At 39.5% G+C, this 16,515-nt stretch overlaps 2 protein-coding genes across 2 annotated transcripts; one reads left to right on the forward strand and one right to left on the reverse strand.

The window, feature by feature from the left end:
- Positions 1 to 21: 21 nt before the first annotated feature.
- Positions 22 to 4,987, reverse strand: LOC105394269 (H/ACA ribonucleoprotein complex non-core subunit NAF1). Its single transcript, XM_048623240.1, has 6 exons — positions 4,416 to 4,987; positions 3,252 to 3,409; positions 2,489 to 2,595; positions 1,833 to 1,972; positions 942 to 1,175; positions 22 to 456 (listed from the first exon to the last, which is right to left on the reverse strand). Exons 1-6 carry the CDS (start codon positions 4,793 to 4,795, stop codon positions 156 to 158), a joined length of 1,320 nt encoding a protein of 439 aa, XP_048479197.1. The 5' UTR covers positions 4,796 to 4,987; the 3' UTR covers positions 22 to 155.
- A 290-nt stretch (positions 4,988 to 5,277) lies between these two features.
- On the forward strand, positions 5,278 to 15,595 carry LOC105394270 (zinc finger protein 37-like). The gene is made up of 11 exons (XM_048624736.1): positions 5,278 to 5,402; positions 5,537 to 5,711; positions 6,128 to 6,253; positions 11,001 to 11,132; positions 11,263 to 12,065; positions 12,346 to 12,628; positions 12,972 to 13,072; positions 13,475 to 13,619; positions 14,047 to 14,172; positions 14,551 to 14,748; positions 15,426 to 15,595. Exons 1-11 carry the CDS (start codon positions 5,317 to 5,319, stop codon positions 15,576 to 15,578), a joined length of 2,328 nt encoding a protein of 775 aa, XP_048480693.1. The 5' UTR covers positions 5,278 to 5,316; the 3' UTR covers positions 15,579 to 15,595.
- The last annotated feature ends 920 nt before the right edge of the window (positions 15,596 to 16,515 follow it).

Below are 16,515 nucleotides of genomic sequence, written 5' to 3' on the forward strand. Positions count from 1 at the left end.
AACCTAAATAAAACAACTTTATACATCACTATGATATAATATTTATTGAATATAAATATAGAGAATTATTTGGATATCCACACTATCGAATATTGTTAAACAATAATTAATGCGCTAACGTTACCAATAACATTAAAACTACCATCTAGACTACACTAAGTGCCGGGAGGCGGGGGCGGGCCGCTGTTGAGCCAGTGCGGGGGCGGCGGGTATCTCAGGGCAGGCGGAGGGGGCGCGAACTGGTAGCCGCTCCACATGGGGGGCGCGTGCGGGGGCGGGAACATGAAGGGCGGCGGGGGCGGGCCGCTGTCCTGGGGCGGGTGCGGCGGCGGCGTGCGCATGTCGGAGGGCCAGCCGCGGCCGTAGCCCGGGCGCGGGTACATGGGCTGGTTCTGGTTGCGGCGGTTGCTGTTGCCGGAGAAGGGGTTGCGGCCTCGGCTTGGACCGCTGCCGAATCTGAGAAATAAAAAATTGTTATTAAAACGGTTATAGGAAAGTAGATAAGTGGGAGACCACTTGGCACAGATTGGCGACGGTGGTGTGAAGCAGATACCTAAGCAAACAAGGTGAGAGTAAGGTGCACGTAAGTTGACCACTATTCCTTTTTTATTATTTCCATCATCTTTATACTTCACTGTATTCTATTAGCCAACAGCAGTGGCGTCCAAATAACCAACTTATTTGTCTCAATAGCAAAATAATTCTCAATCTTCCTCATCATTTGGTTCGCCGAAACATCATCATCATCAGGCAATGATCATCCACTGCTGGACATAGGCCTCTTCCTAGGAGCGCCACAACTCGGATTTCGGCCTTCCTCAACCAGCCACTACCGGCTACCCGCTTAAGGTCGTCGGTCCAGCGAGCAAGAGGGCGCTCGAGACTCGAGCAGTCGTCTACCCCAACGAAACACACCCACTACATAAACAACAAGCACCCACCGGCTACTAGACTCGGACGGCCTCTGCCTCCTCGCCTCCAGCATCTTCCTCTGCCCGCGCTCCTCGTCCCCCGCCGCCTCATCCCCCGCCCCCGCCCCCGCCCCCGCCCCCGCCCCCTGCCTCGCCTGCTTGCTCTGTCTCTTGGCGCGACGTTCTTCTTCGTCGTCGGAATAGTCGACCTGGTGCGGTGGCGGCTCGATGTCGTTGAGCCAGGAGGCGTCGGAGCCTTTCACCCTGGAAAAATTTAGTTGTTAGATAAAATGCTCGTGTAAAGTGGATAACTGCATTAGGAAGTAGTAACTACCCTAGTAGGGTACGCCGAAGGTACATAAATATACCTATATATACACTCACGGGCAATGAAAAGGTTCCACTCAGAAAAGCACTAAATTACTTCTAAACCGAAAATGCTAGCTTGATGCCGTCTTCTGCAACATTAAAGTACATTTATCAGAGCATTAGGATATTACCAACTAAAATCGGTAATATTCTGTCCCAATTTTAAATTATATCTTTGAAAAATTTGCGGTCGTTTGCTGTCGGAATTTTGTGAGTGGAACTTTTTCATTGCCCGGCAGTGTATATATATATCAAAAGTGTTAGGTATAGGTAGCCGAAAGGGGGTGACACATTCTGAATCATCTCAACTTTAGTTGTTATAACTATGAAATCCCTTTTCGGCTTAATATACCCTTATTGGACAACATTGGACAATTCAGGAGTTTGCTCGAACAACGGTTTAAGTTACCTACAAACATCTAACGATTGTTAATGTAAAAAATTAACTGAAATAGTAGCGTTTTTCCGTTGTTATTTAGATCAGATATAACAATATACAAGCATTGTACGAATACAAGCAATGCACACTCTTCTACCTCTAATCATACGTACTTCATGAGCTCAGCCAGGAACACATAATTCGTATGATCGGTGCGTCTCGGCGCGATGTACACGTCGGTGCCGGGCGCCGCGCCGCGCGCCGCCGCGTGCGCCGCCGAGTTGAAGCGCACGCAGTAGTGGGGCTCATTCACCTGGAGTAAAGGAATCATTCAATAGTTAGAATGAATTGTCATAGAAAAACCTTAAAAATAAATTCAAGGGAGAAATTCAATAGTTGTTGTCATAGAAAAAATTATAAGACGACGACGACGATTAGTCAACCCAACGAACACACAAGGCTTGTGTAGCTTAACAAGTTGTCAATGTTATACGCATATTACGCACGCAAATAAAGAAAAAATAGGAAAATGGCGGTTGTTACAAATTGAATATTGACAGACCTACGAATAGAGCGAGGCATTCCCTATATACTTGTTTATTACCACATCTGATAGCCGAGTTACCTATGCCCTTTGCTAGGCAGATATTTGGGGCTTATTAGTCCATTGAATGCATTTATATAGGTTTCCTACCTTATCCATGAACTCAGGTAGTGCATTAAAATAGAAAATATGCCTATTTTCTATTTTCTCAATATCAATAAGCCGCCATACTAGGATTGGCTGTGAAATTTATTTTTTATTATAACACGTAAAAAGTATACTCACAGGTCCAAAGACGTCAAAGACTTTTCCCAAAGCTTTAGCACCATTATCTAAGAATAAAACACTGTCTAAATCTACGGCAGGAGTGTCCGGCAGCGCGCGGACTATCACTGAAACAAAACAGAAGACATAAGTTACTTGATTTTTATTTGTTTAATTTATAAGTAACACAGATTTACAGAAAATATACAATGAGGTGAATTTTAGGTTTAGGCATTTTCTAACTGGCGGATTACGTTTCAACCAATGTGTACGTAAGGGAAACTTATCATCCATCAACAATACATTCAAAACCTATATTCACACATAAGTTTTATGGACAAGGTGGATGGTGGTTTGAATGTAATTTTATGATCCTAAATATATATCTTACTGTATTCAGACTATGTTATTTTATAGCACATGCAAGTTTACAAACTAACAGTGATCAAAGCAATGTTTACATTGCACTGACTGTGTTTATATTTGAAAATGTTTATGTTACATGGATGTCAGTTTATTAACCCCTGCCCAAAAAGATTGGAAGCAACTGAAGGTGAATAGACTAGATTTTATTTTACTATTACTTGACATTGACTCCTAGTTTATCAAAATGGGATGGTTTGGGATGGAATGGCCCAAGCTTATCAAGGAAGTTTAGACCTTATGTGGATATGATCATAGGTTCCATTCAAGAGAGCCAGGACTAGGTACTTACACCCCCACAGAGAATATATTAATTACAATTTCATAATCATACATTACAATCCAAGCACCAAAAACTCACCTAATCTATCAACAATACTAGCTATGGTGCCAATCTTGGTGGTCTCCTGTGCGGGCAGGCTAATGGCGAGGTCCTCGATCGGCGGGAGGTCGTCCAGACCCAGCTCCCCGTGCACCTTCAGGGGTTCCGCCTTCTCCGGTTTGGCTTCATTCTCATCACTGTAAATAATGCCATCATGATCATTTATTTACATTACGAGACATCAGTTATAATTTAAGTTAAAATTCAAACACAATGTAATATGATTCTGAATAAAAATACAATACAATACATATTAGTGTATTAATACAATACATATGGTTGTAGAATACTTTTAAAACAAATGAAATAAAATATGGGTGGTAAAATGAGTTCCCTCAGTAGGCCGCTTGTATTTAAATACATAATACAGAATTAATAGCACATACTTTTTAGATATACAACAGGCAGCATTACTATTTACATAAGTGGAGGAGTGTATTGGACCTAATAAGATAATTCTAATACATCAGTGGTTGTTTAACAATATCTTCTGGAACAACTTTGGGAGGGTTTAAAAATTGGTCATACAAATAAATGTATTGCAATTTCTAAGCTATATTCTATGCTTGGTCTCTAATTATGTTCTAGTGTATTTATTTTGTACATTGAAAGAATTTTAACATTAAGGTTCAATTTTATTCTTATTTGCATATGCAAATACAATAATAGTATGTAAATGAAATTCATTAGGTAGTAAAAGTTTTATAAATGGGCAAATTATTATTTGTGCCATCTTATGAATGATACAGAGCTTTATCAAAGCCTGAGAAATGAGGTTTTTTACACTGATAACCTCTGTAATTACTTGATAAACCAACAATCACTCAACGTAAAATGCTGACTCCCACAGCCAATATGTACTTTATACATTTAGCATAAGTAATATGACGATGGAAAATTACTGAGTTACTGCAGTTAACTCAGTTATTACTTCTTATTGCCTTACAAAGTGAAACTAGTCATTCATTACATTCAATATCATGAACAGAATCATGATTCATATTAACGATAATTAATTTATCCAAAAAGGGAACAACAACATTGAGCAACACTGATCTTGCATTCATTAGTTACCTCATCAGCTCTGATGTAAGAATAGGAAAATGAAATTCATATTTACACACATTACAGCCACCCACTTACCCACTGGACAATTCCTCGATGTCTTTGACACTGTCTACATCACTGTCACTGGAATCAGAGTCTGAATCACTAGAGTCCACATCTCTGTACTCGGTCACCTCATACTCGACCACTCCACTCTCCGCACTGTCTATGATCATGTGGCGCGTGGTCTCCTCATCATCCCTACTGCTAGAGGCAGACAGCGGGCCGTGGGCACAAGCATTTATAATGTTATTCTTCAACACCATCTCGCTCATCTCCGCCGCCTCCTCCGCCTCGTCGTTCCCCATGTTCTCGATCGATGGCGTCTCCGTGTCATCGGAATCCGAGTCCGAAGCGCCGTACTCAGCGATCAGACTCAATGACACGTTTTTATTATTCTCATCAAGGTTTTCCATTGTGACGAGCGGAGCGTGTCTCCGCGTGGTCAATAAACACAAACCAGATGGGAATTTTAAAGGGATAACTTAATAGTTTTCATTTAAATAAGCGTAGTTCGAAAAATCACAGCTGGCAAGGAATTAACACCACTTTTTAAGGAAATTAGTGGAAAAATAGAAAATAATAAGTTTACGGAATGAAATGAAAATTGAAAATTTAATTGTCAAATTGACAAATAATAGTGTTGTACCCACTAGGAAATCATAAAGTTGTAACGATAACGAATGATATTTACACGTTATGTTAGGCTCTCCTTACACCGGTGAAGTCCGGACGAATGCCCCAAAACAACCGACCGATCTCCGAGCCCAAGACACAGTGCGTAATACACCACAGAATAAAAAAAATAAAAAAATGTGACAGATATAAAAGTGATTCTGTGAATCATGTTTATGAAAAATCGATTTACTTTGTTTTGTTGATGTCGCTGCAGTTTATTTATTAAATAAACAAGAATACATGAATATATACTGTGAAGATGGTCTCATATTGTTGCGTGAAAGACTGTCGCAACAACAGCAGCGAAAAAAAGCGGAGGTCTCATACAGTAATCACATTTCATGCGTGAGTTCACTAATGATTAATTCTATTTGAATGTAATCTTCTTATGTTTACCTTCCTTTCCCTGGCGTCTTTTCCTTTTAATCCCCGCGCATTATTTCAGATTTCTCCCTTTTAATTACCGCGCATTGTTTCAGTTTTCCTACCAATCCAGAGGCTAGGTTGAAATGGTTGAAAGCGATTGGCCGGCCCAGCTGGGATCCCCCGAACCACGCGAGGGTCTGCAGCGCCCACTTCAGCAGGGAGCAGATCAACCGCGAGCACCAGCGGACGCGGCTCAAGGACGACGCCTGCCCCGTGCGGGACCTGCCGGTATGTTTGTACTAAAAGTTTTTATTTATTCAACTATTTACATTCCAATAAGAAGGATGGAACTTAAACACATTTGGGACAGTTTAGGACCAGTTGAATTAGAAGGCAACCCAATGATGGGAGGGAGTGCCTAAAATGCCACAAACACACGCCAAACAACTGCTTCTGGTCACTTAAGTTCGATTGCATGTTGAAGTGACTATAAAAAAAGTATGCCAGTTTTCATCTTAGTATGTCAGTGACCAACACTAGAGTGCGTCAAGGCGGGTGTTCATGAGAGCAAAGGTACATGGATCAGTAAGCAATAACCTCCACACTAATGTAGCATTCATTCAAAGTTTTAATTGTGACTGCATACTTTCTGTTCCATATTATCAGTCCTACTCACATTATATTTTTGTCATGTCTGGTTCCAGGCCAACTCATACTTTGAGGCGACAGAGATGGAGGTGTGCCGCGTGTGCCTCGCCACGGATGTGAAGATGTACAGCCTGAACCAGGAGGTGCTCAAGACCTGCTTCAAAGCCATTGTTGGACTTAATGTTAGTAGATGTACTTATTTACTGGATAGATAGTTAGGCATAGGTACATAACTTATTCTAAAATATAGGTACAATTGGAGGTCTAATTGCTTAGGCAATTCCTTCCAAACAACATAAATTATACAGCAATGGATTATTATATAATCTGTTTATACTTAGGTGGTATTATATACTCACAATTAGCACTCAGAATTGATGAGCAGCACAGGTTAGGCTCATGGAAGGTCCAGACTGAAGATCTTCAATCTACCCACATTCACTATTATTGTCTTACACTAATATACCCCATATGTCAATACACTACATGCCTTCCCCTCCAGATATGTGGTACACTTCACTTTATATTTTCACTTAACACTAATTAATTGTCACTTTCACAATCACTGTTTTGTTTCACTTACTATCTACCTATTACCTAACTAATGCTAACATGGCTGCTATAATGGTATTTAATCTACTGAGTCTCTACATCCATATCAAGAGGCTCTATGTTATCTAAATCACTATCATCAATGTCTTCCATGACATATTTCTTTTGAGGTTGTGGAGATGTTGGTGGAGATTCACGGATTCTCTTGGTTCTGGCTGTATCTGATGTTACTTCAGGACTTTGATGTATGATGACATCTGCTGGCCCTGATACTCCAATGATTTCAGCCCATTGTTCTCGCGGTGGTAAGGATATGATGTCTCTTCCATCTTCACTCTGTGTCCGCTGTACAATTGTGTCTTGTGGGACATCCTCATGTTCCTCCCCACGAAGAGCAGTGACCATCTGATTGATATGTCTTGTTAACAATTTGCCATTCCATTTAACTAAATAACGACATACTCCGACTCTCTTCTCTACAATGCCCTTCAGCCAACGAGGATTTCCACAATAATTTCTAACGTAGACAGCTTGGCCTACTTCAAAGCTTCTTACTTTTGTATTTTCGTTGCTATCCATGGTGTCATTGTTTTTGTTGTTTTTGTATGATAAGGGATTCAGATTATCGAAAATTGTTCTAAATCTTCTATTATTTAGCATTTCAGCTGGTGTGGTTTCCGTAACCGAATTTGGAGTAGATCTTAGTCCATATAATATTTTGGGGAGTTTAACATTCCATGGCTCTGATGTCTGCTTTTTCAGTTTATTCTTTATAACTTGAACTGTTCGTTCAGCTTGACCATTAGAAGCCGGATGATAAGGCGCTACTAATATCTGTTTAATACCATTTTTTACTAAATATTCTTTGAATTCTTTAGATATAAAACTTCTTCCATTGTCACTGACAAGACAATCTGGCAATCCTTGTTCAGCAAATATTTGACGAAGTTCCTTTATTAAAGTGGCACTACTTAAATCATTAACCACCTTAACTTCAGGCCATTTTGAATAGGCATCTATCAATATTAGGAACATTTTACCCTGAAATGGTCCTGCGTAATCTACGTGTAGCCTAGACCAGGGCTTGTCTGGTCTGATCCAGTGATGTGTTACTTTAGGCGGCATGTTTCTGTGTTCAGCACAGGTATCACATTTCTTCACCATGTCTTCAATTTGCTTGTCCAACGCAGGCCACCAAAAATAACTTCTAGCCAATGCCTTTGTTATGACAATGCCGTCATGATTCCCGTGTAGTTCTTCAAGTACCGTAGACCACATTATTTCAGGTAAAACCACTCTACTACCCCATAGAATGCATCCTTGGTATGTAGATAGTTCCTCTCGTTTTTGCCAGTATACTTTAAATTCATTTTCTACTTTAGCAGGCCATCCATTTCTTATCCAATACATTATTTTACTAAGTATCTTGTCTTTCCTTGTCAACCGTGCGACTTCTAAAGCTGACAAATCTAGTGCTATTGGGGTTTCTTCTATCAATAGAACGCCCAAGTACTCTTCATCTTCAGTATGTTCTTCTGTATTTGACGGCCAACGGCTTAATGCATCAGCATTGCCAATTTTTTTGCCTTCAACATATTCGATTTCATAATCATATGAATTAAGAAGTAGTGCCCAACGGAGCATCCTAGGTGATATTATATTTGGTATTGGTTTCCTCGGATTAAATATACCCAATAACGGTTTATGATCAGTTTTGATCAAAACTTTCTTCAGTCCAAATATGATCGCCGCAGCTTCTTTGTCAACTTGCGCGTAGTTGCGTTCATGTACATTTAAGGTTCTTGAAGCAAACATTATGGACCTTATTGAACCATCGTCCATTTCATGTTCTAATACAGCTCCTAACCCATATTGAGAAGCATCACACGAAAGTATTAGCTTTTTCTTCATATCATAGTGGACTAATGTGTCTTTACTCGACAACATTCTCTTCAACTTTTCAAAGGCTTCTTGGTGCTCTTTATTCCACTTCCATGCAGCATCTTTTTCCAATAATCTATATAGTGGTTCTGCTACAGTAGCTTTGTGCGGTATAAATCTATCATAGAAGTTTAGCAATCCTAAGAAAGCTTGCAACTCTTTGATGTTTTTAGGTGCTTGTGTCTTATCAATCGCATGAATTTTCTCTTCACATGGGTGAATACCAAATTCATCGATGATGAAGCCTAAGAACTCGACACTCTTCACAGCAAACTTACATTTACTTTTGTTAACCCGAAGTCCTGCATTTTGTAGTCTTTGCAGCACCATTTCTAATCTTTGGTCGTGTTGCTCTACATTTTTTCCGCAAAGTACCACATCGTCTAATAATATTGATACCCCAGGAATGCCAGCCAGTAATGATGTCATGAGCCTTTGAAAAATTCCAGGACATGCTTTAATTGCTTGACTTAATCTTTTCATTTTGTAGAGTCCTTTAGGTGTATTTAATGTGAGTAACCTTGATGTTGGTTCGTCTACTACCACTTGCGTATAAGCTCGCTCCAAATCAATTTTTGAAAATAATACCCCTCCTTGTAATTCTGCAAAAGCTTCATTTAGGGTCGGAAGTGGGTATGTATCTGTATCAATAGCGGAATTTACAGTAGACCTATAGTCTCCGCACAGCCTCACTCCACCATTTGATTTCAGTACCGGCACAATGGGTGTGGCCCACTCTGCGTGAGGCGTCGGCTCTAACACATCATCCGCTACTAAAGTCTCTATCTCTTTGATGACACGTTCTTTTATAGCAAATGGTATTGGCCTACTCTTCAAAAATTTCGGCATACTTCCCTCTCTTGGTATAATACTAACAACAGGTCCAGTATATTTCCCTAATCCTTCTTGAAATACTTCTCTATATTTTTGTAATAAATTTAATACTTTATTACAGTCAACTCTCACACTGTTTATTCCATATAACTGAATTTTCAATGCAGCAAACCAGTTTCGGCCAATTAAACTTGGTCCGTTTCCTTGAGCAATATAAACTGTGAGGTTTTCATTAATATCTTTGTAGCAAACGTTCAATGATATTTTCCCTAATAATTGCAATTTACTGTCAGTCCATGTTTTTAGTGCTATGTCTACCCTTTCTAATTTAGGCAATTTTCCATCAAAAATGAGTCTGGCCGTCGCTTCACTTATAATTGTAAAAGCACAACCTGAATCAACCTCCATCTCTATTTGTTTTTTATTCAACATAACTTGTATCATGAAGGCTGCAATTCTCTCCTGTTTTATTAAATTAACCTGTTCTTCATAAAGACCATTACAGTTAGAATTCATTGTATCATTATTCTTTGATGATTTGCTCATACAAACTGACTCTATATGCCCTACTTTTCCACAAAAGTTACATTTGCTCCAACGGAACCTACAATATCCACCATGTTTTTTCCCACAGCGAAAACATGATTTATCCATAGGTTTTTGAAATTTTTTACTTGTTATTTTATTTACTTCCATAGGTTCCTCCATTATATCCACAGTTGGACGTGATCCCGATGAAACAATAATATTCGAGTCAACATTTGCTGTTTCATGAGATACTGCCATTTCACAAGCTTGTTCGAATGTTAACTGACCCTGCTGTAATAACTTCCTTTGTATGTCCTTATCCAGAATACCACAAACCAACCTATCTCTTAGAGTACGATTCAACTCAGTAAAGTTACAATGAATACTCAATTTCCTCAGTTGTGCAATGTAATCCCTTATCATTTCCCCCTCTTCTTGATTCCTAGTATGAAATTTGTATGATTGTACAATCTCATTAGGTGTCGGATGAAAATGATTGTCTAATTTTGATTTGATTGTTGTAAAAGTAACCTCACTTATTTTTGATGGGGCTATCAGTGATATTATCAAATCATACAAATCAGGGCCGCCTGAAGCAAGTAAATTAGCCTTCTTAATTGAATCATCCACAATACCTGCAGCTTGTAGGGCAAAAGAGAACCTTTCAATATAGTTTTCCCAACAGCCATGTGCTACATCAAACTCACCAAACTTTACTGCACTCATTTTGTCGAATATCACACTGATTATATGCAACACTTATTTGTACACACAATTATCACACTATTTTACGTTTTTCTCTCGTCGCCACTATTATATAATTAGCACTCAGAATTGATGAGCAGCACAGGTTAGGCTCATGGAAGGTCCAGACTGAAGATCTTCAATCTACCCACATTCACTATATTATTGTCTTACACTAATATACCCCATATGTCAATACACTACAGGTGGTTTAATAAAATATTAATTATAAGCACACAGTTGTATTATGTATTAAAAAAGTCTGTGTGTAAAAATTGTCAAAATGATTTTATTTCATCAATTTATTAATTATTGTATATTTTATTCCAGAAAGACATTGAGGGCCTCCCACAGTTTGTGTGCTACGAGTGTGCGTTCCAGCTGCTCAAATGCTACAATTTGATTGAGAAGAGCATCATAGCCAAGGCAACACTGCTGAAAATATTCTCAGAAAATGGGGAAGTGAGTATTATAAAAAATATTAAATAATTTATGTAGAGTAACAGTATCTCAGATAAGCATGTGCCATATGGGTGATACCAAATACATTTCTGGATATAGTGTACTATTGTATGTAAATTTAATTTTCCAGGTAACAAAACACTTAGTAAGAAAAATCAACAGAACTGAACTGAATCTAAAATCTAGTCTTAAAGTAAATAACATAGTTCCTAAAACTATTTTCGACTTGCAATATGATGATGATCTCAAAAAATACATTAATACTTTGAGAACGGAAGAAAACATTTGTAAGAATGAAGAAAAGAGTACAACTAATGATATTTTAAATAGTATTAAACTGTCAAAGCAAAATACATCTAAGAGAAAAGCTGATAAAGATGAAAATTTATCAGTAGGTTACAAAATAGAAGTAAATTTAGACCTAAATGATGAAGACTACAAATTAGAAGAAAGTTATCCAGAAAATAACATAATACCAAACAACTTTGTTAATATCAATGACGATGTTAAAGAAGACAATGCATGCGACTCTGATGGCTCAGATTTAATAATGGATGAACCAGACTACAATTCCGACTCAAAAGACGACAAAGCATTTGAAATAGAACCAATAAAGGCAGTCAAGAAACCAGTTGCAAAAGTTAAGAAAAAAGCAACCAAATCAAAACTAATCAATGGTTTAACACCAGATGAAGTAGAAATGCAGAAATATTTCGACATAGCGATTCTAACACTAGAAGAGCAGATTGAAGATAGGGAAAAGATGAAAGAATTGCCAGCTTACAGAGATGCATTGTATAAGTGTGAAGTTTGTTACAAGACATATTTGCATCCGGATGCTTTTAAGATGCACATGGACAATCACAGTCCCAAGCATGGCTCAGTGGAGTGCCCTGTTTGTAGACTACGGTATAAAACCGATACATTAGCCAGGTAAATGATATGTTATTTATTTTGTCTATGATTTAATTTCTATTGTAACACAGATTTAATGAAAAGTGGCGATAGTCTAACATTAAATCAATTGTCGTATTTTAATGGGTGCACACAGGATATCGGTAATCAGTTTTAAATATGGAAGGCCTAAAAGCAGGGTTGGGTTAATATCCAAACAGTAGGCTGTTTTGATATTCCGCAGTGGATGATTTTGATATCAGATGAGTATGATAAAATTAGTTACTATTTAATTAGAATCTCCAATTTCCAATTCCAGGTCCCACGCCAACCGCACGCACGGCAAGAAGTTCCACTGCAAAACGTGCCCCAAAATATTCACCAACGTGCGCATCGCGAAGAAACACCAGAAGCGACACGACGGCTACAAGTACACGTGCGAATCCTGCGACTTCTCCACTATACACGAGTCGGCGTATAACACGCATGTTCGTGCACGCCACGCGGGTAGATACACGTGCGTGAGGTGTGGACACGCGTGCGCGAGCGAGAAGGGACTGAATTTGCATGTGCAGAGGAGTCACGGAGGGAGTGTCGGGCAGGTTAGTGTTGTGTTTGTATGTAACATTATTTGGCTTTTAGCAGTTGGGTTTTGGGTGGCTATTTATAATAATAATGTAATTAGCTTTATCCGCTTCGTCATAAAAAGTTTTATAGTAGAAACACATGAAAGGTCAAAGGCTTCATGTCTTGCTTTTGAATTCCCGTGGTAGTATTTGGGGCCTGTGCCTCCTCATAAGGAGTTCACCCGAAGTAAGCACAGCTTATCATTACGAATTCAAATACGAAGTAAACATGAATATACTCAATATAAATAGTTTATGTGTATAATACACATAAATTATTAAAAATATGTGATATTGTCATATGTGATATTGTCAGCAGGAGTCGTCAGAGTCCGCCTGCGCTCCGTGTGACCTGCGGTTCAGCTCGGCGGCGGAGTGGCGCCAACATGTCACTACTGACGCCAGGCATCTTAGTAGTGGGTGAGTGGAACCAAGAACAAAATAGGCTGTCCTGCCCATTGGACATTGAACTACAAAACATTTTTGTTTCTTCTGTCTCGAGTTTAATGATAGTTTCCCCTAGAGCGGCTCCCATAGAGAAAAGAACACTACGTTTTAGCGGCTCCTGTTTGCCAGAAAACGTAAACTTTCAAAGATTTTGCAAATGATAAAAACATGTGGTATGGCGGCCGTTAAATGGTATTTATTAGGAGGCCTTTATCCAACAGTGGTCGAGAAAGGCATGATATGATAATATTATGATGATGAGGCTACTAAGCCTACAGATAGCAGCAGATAAAATTCATACAAACTTCTTTAAGCTTACTTGAGGTGTTCCGAAAATTTTGCGTCACTTACTTACAAATAGCTGTAACATCCCAGTGCCCCCCCGAGCACGGACCCGGCCACCACGTGCCCCCACTGCGGGCTGGTCTGTGCCTCCCCGCGACAGCTGCAGTCGCACGTGGGGAGCCACGCCGCGCCGCCCGCGCCCACTAGCGTGGTGTACCCGCGGTTGTGTCAGCATGTGAGTTGTACTAGTGACCTCATTGTAAAATTCGTAATTCTTAAGAAAATCTAAATTTAACTACTGTCCTATCGTGAATGTTAGGTTATAGATACTTAGGTAAGCATATTAAAAGAAAAAAAAAATAGCAATTCATGCTTTTATTTTCGTATCATATGCGTAATGAAAAGCACAGTTTTTACCTCGGGTGAAAGCCCTATTATTAAGCTCAGGCGCCAAACAAGCAGGTTTCACCCCTTGAGTATAAATATACTACCTATTGATTTACTGAACCTATTTGGCAGGTTGGGAAATAGCTAAGAACCAGGAGAAAGACATATGAAGACATTTACTCCCGAAATTTCCACGGTAACCCTTTTAGGACACAACAAAGCTTTCGCGAAAAGCTAATAATAAAAGATAATAATGTATTTTTGTTCCTCCCCAGTGCGGCGAAACCGTGAACAACCGCAAAGAACACTACTTCCACGTGCGCAAGCAGCACCCGGCGCTGCGCGGAGACTACCAGCCGCTCATCACCGCCGTCTGCGACACCTGCGGCAAGGGCTTCCAGGTACACGCTACAATTATTCATATTAGGTACTTACTTCCTTCGCTGGCTCAGCGACCCGAAGTGAATCTTGGCCTCCGACATTAAAGTGAGCCAACCGCCACACCGGATTACGTCCAGAAGGTTGACCAACATTATCTCTTCCATCATAACATTGTCTGGTAGAAGTTGCTTTGAGCAATAATGTCGCCTTTCTGTTCTTTTGTAAAAATACTTTTATGACGCAAAATAAAGATATTCTATTCAAAATTCTAGACGCAATAAAGTCTATGTTCTAAGCATGAAAAACATACTTTTTGCGATTACGATTACCTATACATATTAAGCCTACTGGAACACTAATAAACAACATATAAATGTCTATTTCTCTCCCGCCAACAGAACACAACAAAGCTCCACCTCCACGAGCTGCGCCACGGCGGCGTGGGCACTGTGCGTTGTCCGCACTGCCCCAGACTGTTCTACGACAAGTACCAGCTGGCGAGACACGCGACAGTGCACAGCGACCGCCGCCCGCATCGGTGCAGCTTGTGTAGCAAGAGTTTTAAACTGAGGAGCAATTTGGATAGACATGCTAAGGTGATTAGACTGTAGTAGATGGAAGAGCGATAAGATAACGAGACTGTGGCTGAGTTTAGCTGGTAGTGACACGTGACAGTGCACAGGACTGTAGCCCGCATAGGTGCAGCTTGTGTAGCCAGAGTTTCAAGCTGAGGAGCAATTTGGATAGACACACTAAGGTAACCGGACTTTACGGTAGAATTAAGTAACATCACAGACCATAATAACCCAAATTTGGAGCTGGTCCTAGCAGTCACCGTAGTCAATGAAGGATAATCCAGTCGGATAAGTTGTCAGCTGCTGACAGCCCAGGCTGTGCTGGTCCACAGTCCCTCTATTCCCTCGCCTAGGTGCACAACTGCACAGCGGTGACACCGCATTGCTAACATTTTCGAAATGGCACTGTAGATAAAAACAAATCTGCGTGCACAAAAGAAAACCTATACTCAACATAGGACATAGTGGGCTGAAGATGATTATGTAATTTTTACCTTTTTCTAGGTATTCCTTCCGAACCAACCCTACCTATCCTTAAAACTTAATATTTCTGCTGATAATCTAACATAACTAACCGATCTACCTAGAGGTAGAAAATCGTGCAAAATAAGTTACTTCTTCATTGTTAAATACATATTAAATTAGTAAAGTTTCCCTATTCTTAATAAATAAACAACCCCTATTCCTACAACCCCTAGGTGCACAGCGGCGCGACCCCCTACCCCTGCACTCTCTGCGGCAAACAGTTCCGCTACTCGTCCAGCCGCAACCTGCATGTTCGTACTGTGCACTACAAGCAACCCCACCCGCCGAGGAAGAAGAGGACCAAGAATGTACAGAGCTACGAGTGAGAGTGGGATGGAAGAGGAAGAGAGATACGAAAGGAAAGAAGGTAGATGGCAGCGAGTAAAAGCGAGATGGAAGAGGAAAGAATACAGCTAGCGAAGAAACAGCGAGACGGAAGAGCCGCAACCTGCATGTTCGTACTGTGCACTACAAGCAACCCCACCCGCCCAGGAAGAAGAGGACGAAGAATGCAGCTAGCTACGAGTGAGAGAGGGATGGAAGAGGAAAGAAGGTAGATAGAAGCGAGTGAGAGCAAGATGGAGGAGGAAAGAAGACAGATAGCAACTAGTGAACGGGATAGAAGTGATTTATTCTTTCAGTGGCATTTACTAACGAAGGTATGCCATCATCCTGCTTTTTATATTAGCTACTTTAGTTTAAAATAAAATAATTAACGCTCACGGATATCGAGCTTCCATTTGTCTTTTGTAAAAATTTTATCTTCTGTCATTTGTTTTATGATAGGTAGTTACCGCTAGATAGAGACATGCATTTATTTATGTAAGAAAAAGCTATGATAAAGTTATAACAACTGTTCTATGATCAGTACTTACTGTTTATTTTGAGATTAATCTAGTCCTAACAACTTTTACTATGTATATTTAAAGATAAGCTTTTAGATGTAGGGAGATTTTTAGCATTTAAATAATAACATTGTATACAATAATAATACTTAATAGTGTATAAAATGTGCCAATTGGTACCTAATCTTTTAATAAAATTATAGGCTTTATTTGACTGACAAATTATAAGCCATAGTTCTTTTGAACAAGTGCAATAATCCTAAGTAATATTTATAAAATCAAATAAATCGTGTATGTGAATTATGTATATTTTTAATTCAATAAACGAAACACAATTCTAACGTTCAATATAAGTACAAAACAAACAATCTTTAACATATAGTATTCATAATATCATTCATTACACTTTTATGCCATC

The sequence above is a fragment of the Plutella xylostella genome, chromosome 3 (assembly GCF_932276165.1).
Source record: "Plutella xylostella chromosome 3, ilPluXylo3.1, whole genome shotgun sequence".
Classification (NCBI taxonomy): domain Eukaryota; kingdom Metazoa; phylum Arthropoda; class Insecta; order Lepidoptera; family Plutellidae; genus Plutella; species Plutella xylostella.